Here is a 22578-nt window from a genome sequence, read left to right as displayed (position 1 = left end):
TTATATAGTGACAAGGAAAGAGTACTTGCACATCCAACCATGCAAATTAACCACCCTGGATTGTACAGATTAAAGATTTATGTACCTTCAAGCACAAAATATTCTAAAGTATATAGAAATGATAATATCAAGAATGGCTTCAAGGTCAGAAGGCTAAGGGTCATTTTTGAGGAAGAAGAAGTCTGTTTTAAAGAGAGTGTTAGTACTGAGCAACACAAAATAGCTAGTATTATTTAACTAGAAATAGCTGATTGAAGTAGGAAATAAATCTACAGGATATTTGGAAGCTCAGAGGACTCCTGAGGATCTAGGTCTGGAAATCCATGGATAGAGACTACAAATGGATAATTAGTACATGAGGTCAATAAATGGCCATGAAACAATTCACAAATGATTTAATAGCCCATAAAATTGATTGAAAGCGAGTACCGGGGTTACACTTGTCAAGAATGGGCATCTTGCATTGTGACATAACTAACAATGAATGCCAGCTGCCTTAACAATCTTACTGCTGTCCGCTCCACTCCTGCAGTTAAAGCTTTTTCTAAGTCATTGGCCTGGTGGTACTCATGATTAGATGAACAATTTCGTGTGGGACAAATGAAGTCCTGAGTGAATGTGTATCTGTTAAAATGGGCATGATCATGTCAAGGATCCCAGTGCTTCAGACCCATGGGAAAGGATGGACATTCAGCAAATCAGGCTCAGAGGAATGACAAAGTCTTTCTCCGGTTCAAGTACAGATGACTAAGAACTATTGACCTTTAACTAAATCAAATGAATACAAAAATTACCAGTCACAGCTTCCTCTTCTTGGATGACTATAACATGAAACTGTTCAGCTATAGACACCACTTACCTAGATTAGTTAACTCCTCCAGTGTTGTAAGGAGGCTGCTTGTTTGTTTCCCAGCTTCACAGACTCCCAAAATAACCACTCAGAAATTGTATTAATTAAATCACTGCTTGGCCTATTAGCTCTAGCTTCTTATTGGCTATCTTTTACATCTTACTTTAATGCATTTCCATTATTTTATATTTTACCTCGAGGTTCATGGCCTACCAGCAAGGTTTCAGCATGTCTGTCTCTGGCCGTGGCTCCATGGCTTCTTCTTGACTCTGCTTCCTTTCTCCCAGCATTCAGTTTAGTCTTCCCTACCTATCTACCTTATCAGGCCAAACCAGTTTCTTTATTAACCAATGGTATTCACAGCATACAGAGGGGAATCCCACATCACTCCAACATATAGTAAGTATACAATAAGTCTACCCCCTTGTTCAGAGGTTTAGAATAAAAGCCCTGAGTTTCCAGGCTGATATGTGGTTCCATCAGAATGTATGCCCTACCTAATCCCAGCTTTTCTATAAGTGTATCTGTGTGTCTACCCTTTCTTTACTCTGTTATCACCCACCTCGTGTGTGTCAAGTCTGAAACCCAGACTGAAGTACAAGTTTTTGTCATTTCAGCTTCTGTTGGGAGTTTCTCTAAAGTGGTTTCAGATAGTGGGTATAAAGCAGATAAATGAAAACCATTTGAAGTATCCACAAAAGACATGCAGAAATGTAAGTAAAGACAATGTCTCTGAGGAGGAGGGTCAAAAGTTATGGATCTGGTATTAGAGTCTAAAGGGATTTTAAGCCAATCTTTTTATTTCCATGTGTAAAATACAAATCAGAGTGTGGTTCAATTTTATAGATGTAGTGACTGTGACAAGCTCCTAGATTACTAAATGAAAACAACGAAATTCACATGCTCAGGAATGGAGGTCCTCAATGGTCTCAAGGCAACTGTAACTTTTAGGGACAGAGGGAAAAAAAAATACACAGATAAAACTAATATAAATTAAGTGGTGAGAACTAGTGAGAGCCAATAGTATTTGATCGATTTGTTTTAAAAACATTACAATGCTAACTCTATATCATTTATATGCTGATGTAATAGTGAGCAAAACTGGACTTGGCCCTACATCGAGGAAATGGGAGAAAGCAGGCTAGAGTGAAGAGCAGGGGAGTGCGTGGGAGTTTAAGATGAAGGTGAAGAGTACACAATTTGTCTGCATTGATTTAACAAACCCCTCCCCCGCAGTGCTTCCTCCAGGCCAGAGCAAGGCAAGCACTCTACCTCTTAGATAACCCCCACATGCCCTATTTAAGGATTTTGAGCTTTATCTGAAAGGCTAAGCCACCTAAATGTTGTAAGGTATTTTTAAAGCATACACTCTCCCTAAATCCATAGAAGAACTTGTAGGCTAGATGTTATCAGTATTTGTTTACTTTTGAGAAGGCTGGGGCTTTGAAATGTTTTGACCTCACTGAGAGCTGCAAGCCATAGGAAATGAAAACAGAAGGAGGAGCTTTTGGAAAGGAAAGGGGGCTTCATGCTTTTTAGCCTGGCCCAGCTTTATTCGTGCTTCATTCAGAACCTGGTCTTCAGGTTCAACTGTGCATACCCTTGTAAAATCTAGTTTTTAGCCTAGAATGCTTTGAAGTCAGTTTCGCTAGAGCATTCTTTTTCATCTTCCCATTTTCTAGGTAACCCTTGCTCTTTCAGAAAGAATGCTGTTAGACCATAATCACCGAGTTGTTTCCTAAGACCATTTTCTCTTTGGGATTCTCTATCCAGTCATGCCTTCCTATCCTCTGCTTCTCATCTTTAAATTCCCACTTTTACAAGCTGGATTTTGATTAGAAACCATTATCTCCCCTTCCACTTCAAGATGGAAGTATACTGGTCACTGTACTTAATGACCATTGTTTAAAGCCCTCCTAACAAGGTGTTCTTACAGGTATTGGATATATTTTTTAAAAACTCCAACCTGGTCTACAAGATCTAGTTCCAGGACAGGCACCCAAACTACAAAGAAACCTTGTCTCGAGAATCCAAAAAAAGAAAAAAAAAAAAAAACTTCATTATATGAACACATTGTTTCCCTGAATATTTACAATCTTGTGAGAAAGGTTTTGTTACCATTTTATAGAAGGAGAGACCAAAATTGTAAGCAGATTTCAACCCCTAAGATTACCCGTCACCACAGCAACTGTGTATGAAATGTGGCTCCCAACAACACGACCATGTGAATTCAAGGACATCAGAATGCAAATTAAAATCATCAGTGGAGTTTGAAAGTCCTTCAGAGCCTGGGAGAAATAGGGATGTCGAACAAAGATGTTCAAGATGTGGATTAATGGGGCGGGCTTAATTTAAAAGGCAGGTTGGTTATCATATGCAAAGCCATAAATTATACCATCTATATGAAAGAGCAGCAACGCCTTCTGTATATATTTGCAGTCAACTTGCAACTGTCCCACCCAAGCTGGTCCACTCTCCGTCCACTCCAGGCGGTGACCTAGCGGCTTTAGGGGCCTGTTCTCCGGTGGTCTTCTAGTTTCCTGCTCTCGCTGCTAACCCCCGATGGTAGGTAAAGCCGGACCCAGGCTGGGGCCGTTGGCTTCTGTGCAGCGCTGGGCGCACCTGCCTGGCAGAGGCTCGCGGCGGGGCGTGGAGAGCCGCTGGGAGGCCGGGCCAGGGAAAGGAAGCGCGCGACGCGGCTTGACCCTGGTGGCGATCCGTACCGCCCGGAGTCGTCGGCGGCAACATGGCGGTCGCGCTCGTAGTAGAGAAAGTTTCTCCCGAGGCCGTGCAGAGCGAGTGAGGGCGGTCTCGGTCTCTCGTCCCCACCGCTTCCCCACCGCTTCCCCCCCGCCGGGTTCCGAGTCGCAGTCAGACGCCCCACGCCTTTTTGCTTTGCGAGCTTCGCCGCGGACGGAGCGAGGGTCGGGGCGATCGCCGGTCAGGTAAGTGGCTTCGGAGCGAGGGCTTGGGCGCCGCCCCGGACCCCGCCGCCCCGGTCAGGCCCCGCCCCGCCGACCTCCGGGCGGGAGCGCTGCGTGTCGGGGTCGGCGGCCGTCAAGGGAGGGTGACCCTGGGTGTCCCTCGTCACCCCGCCCGGGCCACGCGTTGTGTCGTCTCTCGGAGCCGACAGGGGCGAAGAGCCAGCGTCCCGGCCCCATCTCTCCCCGTCTCGCTCGGTCGAGGCCTAAGGAGCCAAGTTACTATTACTACTCAGAAGGGAGGAAGTTAGACTCTGAGTTGCCTTTCTTCTGGTTAAGAGGTCGGTCGGTCTAAAGAGTTGTTGGCAGGAACTCAGAAAAGCAAGATCGTAGTTCTCCAACCCTGACTTCTCAGTGTGGTTCTTTCAGGTTTTGATACTTCCTCTTGATGGGACGGAAATAGATTTCCACTGAAAGCTCATGAAAGGGATACACTGTGTCTTGAAGCCCATTCATTGCCTTACAGAGGGCACCCGGAGGGCACTTTCTGTTTTGGAAGAAATGTAAATTAAGTGAAGGCAGGAGTAAAGCTGAAATTAGTAGTGGCGTATTAGTACACTTGAGTTTATCCGCAGTAGTTAAGTAGTGATTTCTGTATTAGTCCTTTTTATTTAGATATACAAATTGAGTGTAACTTGATTACAAACTCGTAATCACTGAGCGTGCATTGTGGAAGTCGAATCTCACCGGACACCTTGTGACCTAGTGAGCAATGCAGACATTAAACAAATTTTTATTTTTTCCATTTCAGAGGACATGCAGGAACCATCTGACTAGTGAGAGGTGATTCTTCTAAGAAAATTATTTAAGCCCAGAAGTGAAGAGTTTCACAGATGAAGGCAGTTAGGATTAAGAGGAGGAAAAAGAATTGTGTCCAGAGAGGGCATGCGTGTTTATTTAATTTATAATCGAAATGTCATTTGCTTGGAATATAGAGGAAGAGGAAGAGCAGTAACAGAGGGTGTGGGAACATTATTCTTACCCTATGTAGAATACGTTTCAAAGTCACTAAAGAAGTCTATAGACTACAGTACTATGAGGGATGAAAAGCCATTAGAGAATTTTATATAGCATAGTAACATGGTAAAATTTGGTTTTAAAAACACACTTTCTAACTGGGTCATGGAGGTGAATGCCTATGATCCCAGTGGGAGTCAGAGGCAGGTCAGACAGATCTTTGTGAGTTCAAGGCCAGCCTGGTCTACAAATTGAGTACCAGGACAGCCTGGGTTGTTACACAGAGAAACCCTTCCTCGTAAAACCAAAACCCAAGTCAAACAAATAAACAAACAACAAAAAACACACACACACACTTTCTATAAGAAAGGCAAGAGTAGATTGAAAACAAACAAACAAAAAAAAAGGAAGACATTCAAGCATGAGAGCATGGTGGCCAAAATTGAGGTGGTGATTTTGGGAATAAGAAGTGAAAGAAGTGTGAGAGAGATGCTAAGGAAAAAGAAGAAACAAGAGCCACTGAAGATTAAATAGTGGGAGGGAAGTGTGAAATAAGGTGAAAGTAGTATACAAGATTGAAGGTTGGGGTTTATCATGGGGTTCAAACCCAGGCCTCCCAATTACTCAGCCTGCTTCCTGAGCTATATCCCGAGCTTGAGATTTTTTAAAAATAAACTTTAGCAGTGACTTACTAATTGACTCCATTCAGTTTTGTTTTTATTTGCCTCTGGAATATTCCATGAAATCAATAGATATGACAACTCAACTGAAAAGAATTAGATTGCTGTTTTTTAATTTGTTTTAATTTCTAGTTCTGGCTATCATTTAAAAAAAGTCAGAAAGGGCAAATACTTTTAAAAATAAGTGCCATAAGAATAATTACATAATATTCTATGATATAGCCATATTGTCTTTTATTTAATTATATAATTAAGATATGGAAGTAATTGAGATTGCTTAAAGCCTGGGGTTGGGATTTGAGTATCCAAAAGATGGGTTGAAAATGAAGAACTTAGATGACAACCAAGGAGAAACCACTGACTTAGGAAGAAAATTTGGATCCTTGGACTTTAGAAGCCAAGGAAAGGAAGTTTTCCGATGATAGTACTCAACACTGTCAAGGTTTTAAACAAAATGTGCAGGATCCTGCAAAGGTTCTGTTGTATTCAGGAACTTGCTGATCGTTCCAGAAGTTGGCAGTGCAGTTACACAGAGAGAATTATACTGTTCAGTGTTTTGAAATGAGTGTATTGAACATCCAAACGTAACTGTCAAGAAGGAAGAAAATTGAATACAGCAGAAGAGATGGGGAGACCAAAGATTACTTTTTCCTCTTTACCCCCTTGTTTAGTAGTTTTTAAAAAGCTGACCTACAAATGTTCTAGTACTAATGAATAAAGAATAAGTGAGAGTTTGGAGAGAATGAAATTCTATGGGAGGAAAGATACACAAAGGAGAGGTCCTTGTTTTGACTGGCATTCAGATATGCAGATAGAGGTGGATTTATTTGAAACTTAAATTTCCATTTGATGGCCCTGTAGGAAGCAGTCATGTAGTAAAAATGCAGTGAGATGTTTCTGTAGGAGGCTGCTTAGCCGCTTGTTCATTTCCTAGCCACTCAGACTACTGAAATATCCACACAGAAACTGTAGTAATTAAATCACCACTTGGCCCATTAGCTCTAGCTTCTTTTTTTTTTAAAGATTTATTTATTATGTATACAACATTCTGCCTTCATGTATGCCCACATGGAGGAGGGCGCCAGATCTCATTACAGATGGTTGTGAGCCACCATGTGGTTGCTGGGAATTGAACTCAGGACCTTTGGAAGAACAGTCAGTGCTCTTAACCTCTGAGCCATCTCTCCAGCCCTAGCTCTAGCTTCTTATTGGCTAACTTTTACTTCTTAATTTAACCCATTTCTATTAATCTGTGTATTCCCATGAGGCTGCGGCTTACCAGGTAAAACTCGGGTATCTGTCTCCTGTGAGGCTACATGGCTTCTCTCTAACTCCGCCTTCTTTTTCCCAGCATTCAGTTTGGTTTTCTCTGCCTACCTTTATTCTCCTTTGCACAGGCCCAAGACAGTTTCATTATTAACCAGTGGTAGTCACAGCATACAGAGGGAAATCCCACATCACCTCTCCTTTTCTGTTTAAATCCTTTTAGCCGGGCGGTGGTGGCGCACGCCTTTAATCCCAGCACTCGGGAGGCAGAGGCAGGCGGATCTCTGTGAGTTCGAGGCCAGCCTGGTCTACAAGAGCTAGTTCCAGGACAGGCTCTAAAAAAGCTGCAGAGAAACCCTGTCTCGAAAAACCAAAAAAAAAAAAAAAAAAAAGGAAGGTTTTAACTTTTAACATAGTAAAATTGCATGTAATAAGACAGGTATTAAGCAAGAATTACAATTATAATATTTATACCTGATGGAGGAGTGTCTATGTGTTACTTTTATCAATAAAATAACTGCCTTGGCCCTTTAAGAGAACAGAAAATTAGGTAGGCGGAGTAGACAGAACAGAATGCTGGGTAGCAGGCAGTGGGGAGACGCTTCAGGCAGTCACCATATGCAGTCACCATATGCAGTCGCCATGCTTCTCCTCTCTGAGATGGACGCAGGTTAAGACCTCTCATGGTAAGCCACCCCTCGTGGTGCTATATAAATTACTAAATATGGGTTAAAGCAAGATATGAGAATCAACCAATAAGAAGCTACAGATAACGGGCCAGGGGCCAGGCAGTATTTAAATTAATACAGTTTCCGTGTAATTATTTTGGGCAAAGCTATCCGGGTGGCGGGACACAGCCCTGCCGCTCCTTCTACAGATTGGCGCTCCAACGTGGTGACTAAATCCACTTAAAAACCTGAGAGGGCCTTAAATAAAGGAGAAAGAGAGTTTAACACAACTTTTTGCTGTTTGCTAGGACGTGCTGTTTCGGCAATAGCGGCAGAGAAAAAGCTGAGTCATTTTAAAACGCGGCTTTCTGGGGCTGTGCTGCCAGTTCAAACTCTGGCTTTACAGCATTTCAATGGCTTCTATGGGACTGGATATCTGTGTTCCAGCGTGGGATCGGAAGGAGAGTGCGCTGAGACCGGGCCAATGGCTCAGAGCTCCCCGTGTGCACCTGGGCAGATGGTGGAATCAGGCTTAGGTGAGCAGGAGAGCATGGCGGATTTCTGCACCGTATAGAGAGATGTTTCCAGGCTGCGCGGTCCTCTGCATGTCAGATTTTATTGTAACTTGGATGAAAAGAGTTTCTGTGCTGCACGATCAGTCTCAGAGTTAAAATGCTGAGTGCGGCTCCTACCTGGCGGCCCCAGAGCTAGCACAAAATGGTACATCCTCCATTTTGAAATTGGAGAGAGGTAGAGCCAACATTCAGAGCAGTCTGCTGCTCTGCAGCTCAGAGGCACAAGTGGCTCCACCATGTTGGACTGGGCGTGGCAAACCTGCAGTTCCTGTTTTTGACCCAGGAATGTTACAGCTTAGATTCTTAAGTGCTTAGTGATTTAAAGGTGCAAATCAAAAGTGCTCCTGGATAGTAAAAAAATTACAGATTCACAATAGGACAGATTCAAATATAAAAGACATTTAAATGGATCACAATGTTGGATGACTGTATGTAGGCTTGAGAGAGAAAAAAATAAATATATAGAGAATAAAGCTAATGCCTTAAAAAAAGGGGGTAAAGTCTTTAAAGATACAGAATAAAGTAAAGTGATAGAGTAAAAATAAGCCACATAAAAATGGAAAATTCACAGAGAGTCTGGATGATGTATTTTATTGTGTTTTCTTTGAAATTTTTGACTGTAAAGGAGCTAAGTACAGAGAGACATTTCGTTATATGGGCTGCCAGGCTAGACCAGAATGGACATCTTAATGGTATGACTTCAGAATTTGGATCTAAGAACATAATGCTTTGGAAAAGAGTTTCTTCTTCTGTTTTCACAGAGGTTGAGATTCTGTGGATTGCTTCTATTCCAATATGGTATGATAGACCACGCCCTCCTGAAAGGTTGCTGTGAACATTTCCCTCAAAAAATTACTTCACTCAACTGCCAACTGAGATGAACCTAACAGACAGGTTATACCATAAAAGACCTAAATAACAGTGCCCCCATTCAGCAGGAAGCAGTTTGGAGAGAAAAAAACTGTGCCCATATACCCAAATATTGCTTATAAATGTTTTTTTACATTTAAAGGGGGATATGATATAGAGATGAATAATTTGCATTGGTATGGATTTTAAGGTCAATTTTGTTACATGTATATGTATTTCTGCTCTTCTTGATTAAGGTACTGTGTTTGTGTAGTTCATTTAAGAATGTAATGTATAATTAGGAAATATAGGTTGTTAATGGATAATCATCAATAATAGTCAAGCTTGTAGTCATGTTAGTTAGATTTTCTAGATGTGCATAGATATATTTCAGATAGGCATTCTTCATATCTTTCAAAGACTGCAGAATATGGCATTTAATGTTTTAATAACTTAGGGTTTTTCATGACAATGAGACACGTCTGCTCCTGGCAGCACCAATCTACCTCAAGAGGAGGATGGGCATCAAAGAGGCTCCTTATGGAGTTTGATAGGCATTTGGGCAAGAAACTGCTCTTGCCTGGACTGTTGCATAAATTGGACAAAAAGAACCCACAGAAAGAGGACTGCTGAACTTGCCTAAAGGTGAGATGGTCTTTTGGGGTTCCTGATTCATGAAAGAGTCTGCGAGACGTTCTGCAGGACACAGCAGAAAGTAACTGAACTGTCTTTGGAATTTCCTGCTTCATGGAAATGTCTGCTGGATACTATGGGCCTGAAGGCCGAAGATGGATGCCCCTACGGTACAGAGGAACTTTGGGTGACTGTCCAGGCAGCAAGTTGTCTCTGTCATTTCTAGAGTTTGAAAGTTGCATATGACTTGTTTACTTAGGTAATGTTATATCCTTCTGGGGTCTTTGATGGAGTTGAAGAATGGTTCAATAGTTATAGTTTTCCTTAGTTATGATAAAAGATAAAATAGATTTAAATATTGTAAGTGTAATTCTTGCATGATAACTGTTTTGTTATATGTAATTTTATTATGTTAAAGTTAAAGCCTTTCTTTTTTTATTTAAACAGAAAAAGGGGAAATGATGGAGGAGTGTCTATGTGTTACTTTTATTAATAAAAAACTGCCTTGGCCCTTTAAGAGAACAGAAAATTAGGTAGGCGGAGTAGACAGAACAGAATTCTGGGTAGCAGGCAGTGGGGAGACGCTTCAGGCAGTCGCCATATGCAGTCACCATGCTTCTCCTCTCAGAGATGGACACAGGTTAAGATCTCCCCTGGTAAGCCACCCCTCGTGGTGCTATATAGATTACTAAATATGGGTTAAAGCAAGATATGAGAATCAACCGATAAGAAGCTACAGATAACGGGCCAGGGGCCAGGCAGTATATAAATCAATACAGTTTCCGTGTAATTGTTTTGAGTAAAGTTAGCCGGGTGGCGGGACACAGCCCCGCTGCTCCTTCTACATATACCTACTTTATCATTTAGCATAACTAAGGAAAACTATAACTATGTATTCTTCAACTCCATTAAAGACTCCAGAAGGATATATTACCTAAGTAAACAAAAAGTGCATTGTAAGCAACTTCTAACACTCTGAGATTCCATCTTATACCTGTAAGAATGGCCAGTATCAAAAACATTGATGACAACTTATGCTGAAGAGGTTGTGGGATAAAGAGAACACTCCTGCATTGCTGGTGGGAATGCAAGCTGGTACAGCCCCTTTGGAAGTTAGTGTGGTGATTTCTCAGAAAATTAGGAAACAACCTTCCTGAAGACCCAGTAATACCACTTTTGGGTATATATCCAAAGGATGCTCAACCGTACCACAAGGACATGTGCTCAGCTATGTTTATAGCAGCATTGTTTGTCATAGCCAGACACTGGAAAGAACTTAAATGCCCCTTGACCGAAGAATGGATAAGGAAAATGTGGAGTTCTTTTCTCTCTGCTCCATTTACAAAATGGAGTACTACACAGCAGAAAAAAAAATAAGGACATCTTGAAATTTGCAGGGAAATGGATGAAGCTAGAAAACATTTTGAGTGAAATAAACTAGACTCAGAAAGACAATTATCATATGTACTCTTAAATAGTTTTTAAACATAAAACAAAGAAAACCAGCCTATAGATCACAATCCCAGAGATCCTAGACAACAATGAGGACCTTAAGAGAGACATACATAGATCTAATCTACATGGGAAGTAGAAAAAGACAAGATCTCCTGAGTAAATTGGGAGCATGGGGACTTTGGGAGAGGGTTGAAGGGCATTGGAGAGGCAGGGAGGGGAGCAGCGAAAAATGTAGACCTCCTTTGATTCTTCTGCATGGATGGGCTCTGTGGGAGCCTTCTCAGCTTGGTTGATCACCTTCCTGGACCTGGGGGGAGTTGGGAGGACCTTGGTCTTAACATAGAGTAGGGAACCCTGATGGCTCCTTGGCCTGGAGAGGGAGGGAGGGGGGGTATGGGTGGAGGGGAGGGGAGGGAAGGGGGAGGAGGAGGGGAGGAAATGGAAATTTTTAAATATAAAAAAATAAACCATGAAAAAATATAGACCTCAGAAAACCAAAAAAAAAAAAAAATCAAATTTAAAAAGTCCTAAGTTCTTAAAACATTTTAAATGCCATATTCTGGAAGTCTCTGAAAGGTTTGAAGAGTACCTAACAGTGAAATATATCTCTATATATCTAGAAAACCTAATTAACATGACAAGATTGACTATTATAGTTATTATCTATTAACCTGTATTTCTTAATTATGAATTACATTTTTAAATGAGCTGCACAAGCAGAATACCTTAATCAAGAGCAGAAATATACATATAACAAAATTGACCTAAAATTTGTAACAATAGAACAAGATCCATACCAATGCATATCTCTATAGCATATCCCCCCTTTATATGTAAACAAACATTTATAATCAATATTTGGGAATTTTGGTGTAGTTCTCTACAAATTGCTTTCTGCTGTTTATTGGGTGAAGTAATTTTTGGGAGTGTTTATGGTGGCTTTTTGGGTAAGGTCTTTGTTCATCAAACCACATTAGTCTTGAAGAATTCCACAGGTTCTGTTGAAACAAAAGCGGAAACTCTTTTCCAAAGCAACATATCCTTAGACTCAAATTTTTAAGACAAGATACTTTTAAAGTATATATGTTGGTTACTTAGCTCCTTCACAATCAAAAAATTCAAAGAAAACACAATAATATACATAATCTAGACTCTGTGTATATTCCATTTTTACGTGGTTTATTTATTTTATTACTTTTTAGTATTTATTATCTTTACTCCTTTATTCCATGACTGTCTGTACTCTGTCTCTTTAAAGACTTGTTTCATTTTTAAAATGATTTACTTTGTTTTTTGTAATTTTCTATACTCTTTTTCTCCCAAGCCTACGTACATTTATCCAGTACTGTGACCCATTTAGAGGCCTTTTCCAGATGAATTTGCCTTTATTGCGTATTTGTAATCACTTTCTGACCAGAAGTGCTTCTTCTTCTCCTTTTTTTTTTCTATGTGTGCGTGGTTGGGGCTGAATGACTCTGTGGTACTGGGTGTTGGCTCTGCCCCATCCAACTTGGCATGTTTGCTGTCTCTAAGAGCCATTCTCACAAACCCCATTTAAATGATCCATAGCTGGACCTCCCATTAAAGAGAGTTGTTTGTGCTGGTGAACCAGGAAGCCAACACTTTTTTTTTTAAAAAGAAGTTGCACCGTTTTTACTGCACCTTTCTAAAAGTAGCTGGGTGCCCCTGCTTGCCACGAGCTCATCTAGAAAAAAAATTGTGGCTACCAAGAAACGGTGCTAAACAGTGTCAAGCAAGCTCTCTCAGGTTTTAAGTGGATTTTAGTTAGCCACGTCTGCACCAGTTTGTTGTGGGAGGCTGCTTGGCCTCTTGTTTGTTTCCCAGCTGCTCAGACTCCTGAAATAACCACACAGAAACTGTATTAATTAATTCATTGCTTGTTCCATTAGCTCTAGCTTCTTATTGGCTAACTTTTACATCTTAATTTAACCCATTTCTATTAATCTGTGTATCGCCATGAGGCCATGGCTTACCAGGTAAAGTTTGGGCATCTGTCTCTGGTGGGGCTACATGGCTTCTCTCTAACTTCACCTTCTTTCTCCCAGTATTCAGTTTAATTTTCCCTGCGTACCTCTATTCTGCTCTGAGCAGGCCCAAGACAGTTTCTTTATTAACCAATGGTAGTCACAGCATATAGAGAGCAATCCCACTTCAAGATGTAGGTGTTGAGAGTTGAGAACAAAGAGGTTTGAATAGTCAGAGTGAGAAAGATTATTGACCAGGGCTGGAGAGATGACTCCACCATTAATGCTAGGCTAACAACCAAAAATAATATTGACTAGGAAACATAGAAGAGGTGTCTCATAATTGTGGAGTGGTACCTTTTTAGCATAGTGTGTGAAGTTTTCTCTCTCTAGTAGTGCTTATTCTTACCCCATATTATACCATCAATATTTTGAGTCTCTCTTTCTCTCCCTACCTCCTTTCCCCCTTTCCCTTCCTCTCCCCCATGTGTGTGGTATAGTATATAAGAGTAATACTTTATAAAACTGTTTTGCAGTCTAGATTTTATCAGTTCCTTAATATAAAAATCCACAATATACAAAAAAACATTTTCATTAATTTTACATAGTAAGAAGTGTTTACGTAAATATGTTATAGAAGAAAGTTGATTTGAATACCTACTAAATAGATTTTGAAATAAAAATATGTTTTTGAACCTAAAAAAAGTAGAAAAAGTAATGGCATTTGAAATATCCTAGTGGTCCTAAGATTGTTCCAGAAACATTTTTCTCCAGCCAGATGCTTCTTGGGGGTTAATTCTAAGTTATCTCATGGTTCTGTTTGAGTGTATCTTTTAGTGCACCCCTCTTAGGATGCGTGTGTGCTTGTTGCTGTGATTCAAGCCTAATGCCTTGTACATTTTAGGAAAGCCCCATAGTACTGATACCCACCCCAGACAGTGAACTATTTGTTTTCTGAATTTTTTTTGTTTTTTGTTTTTTCGAGACAGGGTTTCTCTGCAGCTTTAGAGCCTGTCCTGGAGCTAGCTCTTGTAGTCCAGACTGGTCTCGAACTCACAGAGATCCGCCTGTCTTTGCCTCCCGAGTGCTGGGATTAAAGGCATGTACCACCACCGCCCGGCTTGTTTTCTGAATATTTTGAGTATTGTATGACCATAAGCTATTGCAATAGTCCAGTTCTTACAGTACACTGGAAAACATTGAAAAGCTACCTATGGATAGTTCAGTAGTAATTCTTTTTTATGTGTATTTGTGTGTGTGTGTTTGTGTGGCCAATGTTTGTGCATGTTCAGAGGATAACTTGTAGGAGTTGGTTCTCTCAACATTATGAATCTCAGAAACTGAACTCATGTAAATCTTCATAATTGAGCATATCTCATTTGCTCATATATACATATATATGTATTTATATTTTAGCTGTTATTGTATTTTAAGTGAAACTTATGGAAGCCCTTAAGTTTGAAATAGTTATTTGGGTCCTAACAAATAATTGCTGTAGTGTAGTGACTTTTTGAAAAAGTAGACTTGAAATTCTCTCTTTTCTTTACCATGACTTGGTAAGTATTCCAGTATATGGGTTTTGAGTAATTAGTTTAGCAATTGATTTGAATAATATGTGATAATCCAAGTAATTTATTTTTATTTTGGTAGGAGCAAAAGTGCTAGAATAAGGGCTCAGCTTTAGGGACTGAGTAACCTTAATAGAGTTAAATTTTACTTTTAGCTAAGTTTATTAGCTGAGCCATATAAAGACTGAAATTTTATAGTATTTTTAGAGCTGTCTTGTAAAGAGATGTAGGAGATTAAGACAGCAGTAGGGGTTGACATCTCTGTGTACTAGTGTTTTAAGATTAGAAAGACCAATGAAGCCCTTTACTCCATTTAAAAGTTGAATGGCATTTTTTTATGTCATAGCCAAGTGCTTATGATATAAGCCAAATTGAATACTCATAAAGGAAAAGATGAGGCAAATTCAGCATTAACATTGACAGAAAGACTCCTCTGATACTTAGTGATACAGTCTTAACCATATGAGTAGAAATCATGGGCATTTTCCTTGTGTAACTTGTAGAATTTGTAAGCCATAAAACATTATTGTTAAGATATGTGTAATAAAGCTTTGAACTGGATTTCAGAAAAAACCTCTGTTTTTTTCTTGTTTATGTAGTATGGCCCAGCGGTGGTAGTACATGCCTTTAATGCCTGTCACCACTGGGGAGGCAGAGGCAGGCAGATCTCTGTGAGTTCCAGGACAGCCAGAGCAAGTTCTAGGACAGCCAGGGCTATATACAGAGAAACCCTATCTCAGAAAAAAATAAAATGGGTGGGGGGACATTTATCTAGTATAAAGAAGAAGATGACACAAAATAATATATATAATTAACTGAAATATTTTTTCTTCTCCTTAGGTCACTATAAAGCAAACCAGAGAAAATGTTGGCATGTTGGCATAGGAGCTACCACCACATGTGATTTGTTGAATGAAGTACAAGAAGTGAATTTTGTGACGCGCGGGAAACCCCTGCACTGCCAGATTACATGTGTAAATCACTGCGTTACTGCTTTAGTCATTGTCTCTATCTAGCAATGACAAGGCTGGAAGAAGCAAACAGAGAAGTGAACATGCACTCCTCCGTGCGATATCTTGGCTATTTAGCCAGGATCAACTTACTGGTGGCTATCTGTTTAGGTCTTTATGTTAGATGGGAAAAAACAGCTAATTCTTTAATTTTGGTGATTTTTATTCTCGGCCTCTTTGTTCTCGGGATTGCCAGCATACTCTACTATTACTTTTCAATGGAAGCAGCAAGTCTAAGTCTCTCCAATCTCTGGTTTGGATTTTTGCTTGGCCTTCTATGTTTTCTTGATAATTCATCCTTTAAAAATGATGTGAAAGAAGAGTCCACCAAATACCTGCTTCTGACGTCTATAGTATTAAGGATATTGTGTGCTTTGGTGGAGAGAATTTCTGGCTATGTCCGCCATCGACCCACTTTACTAACCACAGTAGAGTTTCTGGAACTTGTTGGGTTTGCCATCGCCAGCACAACTATGCTGGTGGAGAAATCTCTGAGTGTTATTTTGCTTGTCATTGCTTTGGCCATGCTCATTATAGATCTGAGAATGAAGTCCTTTCTAGCTATTCCAAACTTAATACTTTTCTCAGTATTGCTATTTTTCTCTTCATTGGAAACTCCCCAGAATCCAATTGCTTTTGCATGCTTTTTTATTTGCTTAATAACCGATCCTTTCCTTGACATTTATTTTAGTGGACTTTCAGTAACTGAAAGGTGGAAACCTTTTCTGTACCGTGGAAGAATTTGCAGGAGACTTTCGGTGGTCTTCATTGGAATGATTGAGCTTACATTCTTCATTCTTTCAGCATTTAAACTCAGAGACACTCATCTCTGGTATTTTGTGATACCAGGCTTTTCCATTTTTGGAATTTTTTGGATGATTTGCCATATTATTTTTCTTTTAACCCTTTGGGGATTTCATACCAAATTAAATGACTGCCATAAAGTATATATCAATCACAGGGCAGATAACAATAGCCTTGATAGAATCATGGCATCCAAAGGGATGCGTCATTTTTGCTTAATTTCAGAGCAGTTAGTCTTTTTTAGTCTTCTTGCAACAGCAATTTTGGGAGCAGTCTCCTGGCAGGTAAGATCTTGTGTTTTGTTGTTGTTTTTTGTTTACTTTCTTATGTCAATGCCAATTATTCTTAAAGATATACTGAAGATTATACTTTAAAGAGATAGTCAGAGTTACTGGTACTAGCCTAAACCTGTACCTGCCTTCTGTGGCTTATGTATAGCATATTTATGGCATAGCTTTTTTTCTTAGGATTTTATTTGAAAAGAAATTATATGTGTAGTACCATATCAACTTCTGAAATAAAGATTAGAGAATCTGACTTCTAGACAAGAGAAAAATAGATTTTATGGTGTATTTGTTGTCCAAAAATGTTTTATAAAAATATGCTTATAGACATTCAAACTATGCATTTAAGAGTTTGTGTTTGTAATAATTTTAAGGTTATATATGTGTGATTTATGTGTGTGTATGCACATGCATGTGTTTGCTTATGTGCATGCATGTGGAGGTCATATGTTTGCTCAATCACTTTCACCTTTTCTTTTTCCTTCTTTTTTCTTTCCCCCTCCTCCTTTTTTTTTTTTTTATTTTGAGAAAGGGTCTTTCACTGATTTGGCTATTCTAGCTGGCCAACAATTCCAGGGATCCTCCTTTCTCTATCTTCCCAGTACTAGGGTTGTAGACATATGCCACCACACCTGACTTTTTCCACGGGTTCTGGGGATCCAGATTCCCATCTCCTCAGCTCTTTTGTCTGCATTAGTCATGAGTCTGTCTTCTTTTCTCCTGAGTATTTATTGACGTTCAGCTAAACATGGTGCTAATGCTGAAGAGCTTGAGGCATCTTTGCCATTAAAAATGGAGGGAGAGCCTATAATGAAAAAGAGTTTGATTATAAACTGTTCATAATGTGACAAACTACTGTGTAATTTCTACCTCAGGCTGGGAGGTGGGCATACAAAAGCAACTCTTCTTGGTTCAATTGTTTTGCATCAGTTTGTTGCTGCTGCTTGATTTACAGGTGTGAGTGTTAAAGGGCATTTGATATAAACGCTTGCCTGGGCATGGTGCTTCTATTCAGTGTGGGCTTCAAGGAGCCTGTGAGGGAGTCAAGCAAGTGGTGAAAACATCTTGGATGTTTTCTTAGGGTAGCTTGCCCACTTGCCAGAGTGAGGGACTTTCAGAACTATAATGATGTCAGAACTCTAGCAAGAATTTTCCTCTTTCTTCCCCTCCTCGCTCTGTTGGCCACTTTCCCAGTCTTAACTACTTTTTCTTTGCCAAGTCAGCCTCATTCATGCATGGTGCCTATCGAGGTCATGCAGTTCTGTTAACCAGATACTTTCTTGGTCACTAGATTTTTCTGTTTTGCATATACCGGTGGTCTGCATCGATGGGAGCACACAAAAACTTTCTTAGGAATCTTTCAGCAAAGGAAATGTTAGGAGAATCGTATCCAAGTTTAACTTTCGATGGCAGTGTTTCCTAAGGTTGACCTGCATGACAAAATCACTCAAGTTAGTCCACAAATAGTATCTCATCTGGGCTGTAAATGTACAGATCCCCAATGAAGATCTATTTCATTTAATGGGTATATTTAAATAAATCATATTTTTTAATATTTATTTATTTATTTATTTATTATGTATACAGTATTCTGTCTGTGTGTATGCCTGCACGCCAGAAGAGGGCACCAGACCCCATTACAGATGGTTGTGAGCCACCATGTGGTTGCTGGGAATCGAACTCAGGACCTTTGGAAGAGCAGGCAATGCTCTTAACCTCTGAGCCATCTCTCCAGCCCCAATAAATCATATTTTGCACCCAGTTTTCAGTTTGGTTATTTGTCTTAAGTTTAAGAGGTCTTTGTGTATTTGGTACAAATCTTTTATTAAAAGATTAAGGATTTAGAAATGTTCTTTTCACTCTGGCTTATGTTTCAACTTTCTTATTGATACTTTTTGATGAGTAAACACTTTTATCTTTATAAAATCAAGTTATCAATTCTTTCTCTTATGGACTGTGTATTTAGTATTTTATTCAAGAATCTGCTCAATTTTAGGTCTTCGAAGTTTTGTCTCCTTTATTTTCTTCCAGAGGCTTTACCAATTTAGCCTTCACATTTTGATCTATGCTTCTTTTTAATTTCTTGTTTATAGTATAAGGACCTTAATTTTGTTTAGTTTACGAATATCCAATTGCTTCCTGAAGACTGGAGACTGACATTTACCCAACTGAATTGCCTTTGCATATATGTCTACCATAATTAAATGTAAATATGAGATTTCCCACATGACCTTTTTTTATTTAGATCTATGTCTGTCTTTCAGATAGAGTTATACTGTCTTTCAAGGTATTTTCTAATTTTTCTTTTAATTTTTTCTTTGACCTGTGAGTTACTTATATTTTTATTGTTTAAAATCCTAATATTTGTGAATTTCCCAATATTAGTCTTTTTTATTTCTGATTTATCGTTATGGTAGGAGGACACAATTTGTATGATTTTAGTGTTGAGATGAAGATCTATTTATGACCTCGAGGGTTTTAGTCTGTCTTCATTTGAAAATAATCTGAAAAAGATTCCAGTACTGTTGAGCTAAGGCGAGCTGGGTAGTGATTTTGTTCTTGTATAAATATCCTTGATAATTTTCTGTCTAATTCTATCAATATTAAGACATATTAAAATGTGTATTTTCTCATTTAAGAAACTGTATGTGTGTGTAGGTGCCACAGAGGGTCTCAGATTTCGTGGAGCTGGATTTGCAGCTGTTGTGAGCCACCTGACATGGGTGCCAGGAACTGAATTTTGATTTTCTGCAAGAGCAGTAAGCACTCTTAACTGCAGCCCCTCAGTGGTTTCTTCTTGTTTGTTTATTTTTTGGCTTTGCGTATTCAAGACCTGTTCCTAAATGTAGGAATAGATTTTAGGACTCCTTGGTGCTTGATTTTTGTCATCGTAGGTGACATAGTTCAGTAGTTTCAATAAAAATCTTATTACCTGCTTCCAAAGCTTAAAATGTTAACTATAGAAAAAACTTGCCAAGCCTTGTTCCTAACATCTATGTATCTGAGTCATGTGGAATTAGTTAAAGTTCTGAAGACTGAAATTCAGTAATTTAAGGAAGAGCCTAAGATAATACTTTGCTAAAGTCTTGAGGCAGTCCTGGTCAGCAATATACCTGTTAAGTGGTTTATTAATTTAGCTGTTCAAAACTAATGTAAATCCACCTGAATGTATTTATATTTTAACCCCAGCTGGCTGCTACTTGATAACTGCTGTCAATGATGTGGGAACTGTTCCTTGCAGGAAATTAGACTTTTCAGCTTAATTTTCATTTATTTGGCATAGAAAACTTTCAAAATCTTTATTTTACGCAGTGTTCTGTGAAATGTAAATGAGTATACTCAGGAAAAAAATTAAAGAGCAGCTTTTCTGTACTCATCTGTCTATGAAATCTTTTTCTCTAACCCTCATTGATCTTGTTACCTTCCTCCCCAGCTCATACACCCTTGGCTTCTGTGTGTGATCTCTCCTTGGACTTTTGCAGAAAAGCAAGTGTAACATTCATATAAAATATAATTTGGGAGGCTTCTACTGGATCTATCCAATTTCCAGTGATTTCAAATGATTTAGAATCAGAAAATTATATAGTAAAAGGGAAACGGTTGAGGTCTTTATTGGCTAAGACTATATTACCAATCCAAGTCCATTCTCAGCTATCTCAAATTCTTTAAATTATATTTTATATTTTAATATATTTGTAAATAGAAATATTTTACCTAACATTTTTAGTGTTCCTAACTCTCTCTCTCTCTCTCTCTCTCTCTCTCTCTCAAACACACACACATACATTTCTATAAGAATGATACTGCTTGCATGTTTGTGTACGACATGTGTGTCTGGTACCCGCAGAAGACAGATGAAGGCATCAGATCCCCTGAAACTGAAGTTATAGACTATTGTGAGCTGCTGAATGGGTGCTGGGAATCGAAATAGGTTCCTCTACAAGAATAAGTGCTCTTAGCTGTTAAGCCATCTCTCTAAGCCCTATATTTGTGACTTTAGATATATGTGTGTATGTGTATACATACATATATATATAATACAAAATGTGGGAATATTAAAAAAGACTACTTGAAGTGATTTTAATCACTTATACATTTTTATATTTTTCAATATTCATAAATCGAGTATACTAAATAATTATAACTTGCTATAATTTATATAATTGAGAGTGTACCAAATTGGACAGTGTATCTGTTCTTTCATTATGGGTAAATTTTGTACTTTTGACCAGATGAAGCACTCCTTAATGTTGACATCTGTTCCTGTATATAGACCATTACTTATGCAGCAGCAATGCAAGAATCTGGAGTAGTGCCAATATTAAAAAGCAACAGTGTGGGATTAACTATCATCTTTATATTTCATTTCAGCTTAAATGATCACTTGTTTTTCCTGCTTTTTAGTTCCAGTTAATATTTAAACATGGCTTTTTAAAATTTTTCTGTTTTTTATGTGCTGCTTTAAAGGTATTTAAATGTTCATATTTTTTTTTTTTCATTGTGATCTTCAATTTAGACAACTTGAGTTTGGGGTTTTTTAAAGGTAAACTATTATGTAAAAATGAAATTCTTCTTTTAGCCTTAAGGTATTGATTTTCCTTTAGATTTTATTCTCATAGTTTCTGGATTCTATGGGCTCCACACGGAATGGGGATAGTGAGTTCTTCCTCAAGCATACTCCTTGATAAAGTGGTAGTAGTATTTGGAAAAATGATGCCTGTGTTGCTTGAACATGAAGAGATGGCTTTTCTTTTGTACTCTTTCACATCAGAGTTGTTATATTTTTGTTTTAAGTTTGAATGGAGTGTTACTTAACAAATTTTTAAAAATATGTGCCGTGTTTTGCTACAACTTCCAAAAGACTTAGAGATCTGTTTAAGATTCATTTCTCTGGTAATTTATCCAGGTCTACAAATGTGTACATTTTCTTATTGTTTTCAGATTATCAGTTATTTGTGTCTTTGAATGTAGTGGTAAAAACTGTGAGTCAATACACATGTATGTAAATATACACAAACTATATAAACATTGTTTTGTTTTGTTTTGTTTTTAGCCCACAAATGGAATCTTCTTGAGCATGTTTCTTATTGTTTTGCCACTGGAGTCCCTGGCTCATGGGCTCTTCCATGAACTTGGTAACTGTTTAGGAGGAACCTCTGTTGGCTATGCGATTGTGATCCCTACCAACTTTTGCAGGTACTGTGGTATGCTGGACTTTAGTAACAACTTGGCTGTTAAAGTACTCTTAGATTATTTTTCCCCAACTTTACTTCCAAAATGTAGTGCTCTTGCACTTCATCCTTGTGTATAAAACTTAAGTGATAGTGTCATTTTCAGGATTAAATATATTTTGATAGATATGTTTAGCTATTTTTTAGATAGGATCAGGAAATCTGGATGAGCTTTTAAAAGAAAGGCCCTTCCTTAAAAGGAGGATCTTTTGATGACAGCTTCTGTTTCCTTGCAGTTTATAGGTTTATTTAAATTGTTCACCTGGCCTTGATTTAATTTTGGTATATGGTATCTAACCAGAAAATTGCCAATTTCTTTTACGTTTCCAATTTTGTGGAGTACAGGTTTTTGAGTATGACCTAATGATTCTCTGGATTTCCTTAGTGTTGTTATATTCCCCATTCATTTCTGATTTTGCTAATTTTGATGTTCTCTCTCTGCCTTTTGATTACGTTGGATAAGTGTTTGTCTATCTCATTGGTTTTTCTCAAAGAACCAGCTCTTTGTCTCATTGATTCTTTGTATTGTTTTCTTTGTTTCTACTTTATTGATTTCAGCCCTCAATTTGATTATTTCCTGTCTTCTACTTCTCCTGGATGAGTCTGTGTCTTTTTGTTCTAGAGCATTCAGGTGTGCTGTTAAGTCACTAGTGTGAGCTTTCCCCACTTCCTTTATGGGGGCACTTAGTGCTATGAACTTTCCTCTTAGCACTGCTTTCACAGTGTCCCATAGGTTTGGGTACATTGTGCCTTCATTTTTGTTGAATTTTAGGACTTTTTTT

General features: G+C 38.6%; 1 protein-coding gene across 2 annotated transcripts in view; it reads left to right on the top strand.

The window, feature by feature from the left end:
* The first annotated feature begins 3683 nt into the window (after nucleotides 1-3683).
* Tmem168 (transmembrane protein 168) overlaps nucleotides 3684-22578 on the top strand; it is a 32067-nt gene continuing 13172 nt past the window's right edge. Inside the window, exons 1-3 of one of the 2 annotated variants that reach the window (XM_038320125.2) lie at nucleotides 3684-3795; nucleotides 15308-16565; nucleotides 21619-21761. In XM_038320125.2, coding sequence (XP_038176053.1) covers nucleotides 15438-16565; nucleotides 21619-21761 — 1271 coding nt within the window. In that variant the 5' untranslated portion in view covers nucleotides 3684-3795; nucleotides 15308-15437. Of the gene's footprint in view, nucleotides 3796-7914; nucleotides 7939-15307; nucleotides 16566-21618; nucleotides 21762-22578 lie in introns of those variants that run through there. The other variant, XM_038320126.2, reaches the window with a different exon arrangement.

This window comes from Arvicola amphibius, chromosome 2 (assembly GCF_903992535.2).
Source record: "Arvicola amphibius chromosome 2, mArvAmp1.2, whole genome shotgun sequence".
Lineage (NCBI taxonomy): Eukaryota > Metazoa > Chordata > Mammalia > Rodentia > Cricetidae > Arvicola > Arvicola amphibius.
Note: the sequence above shows the minus strand (reverse complement) of the source record. Positions and strands in the feature narration are given on the sequence as shown.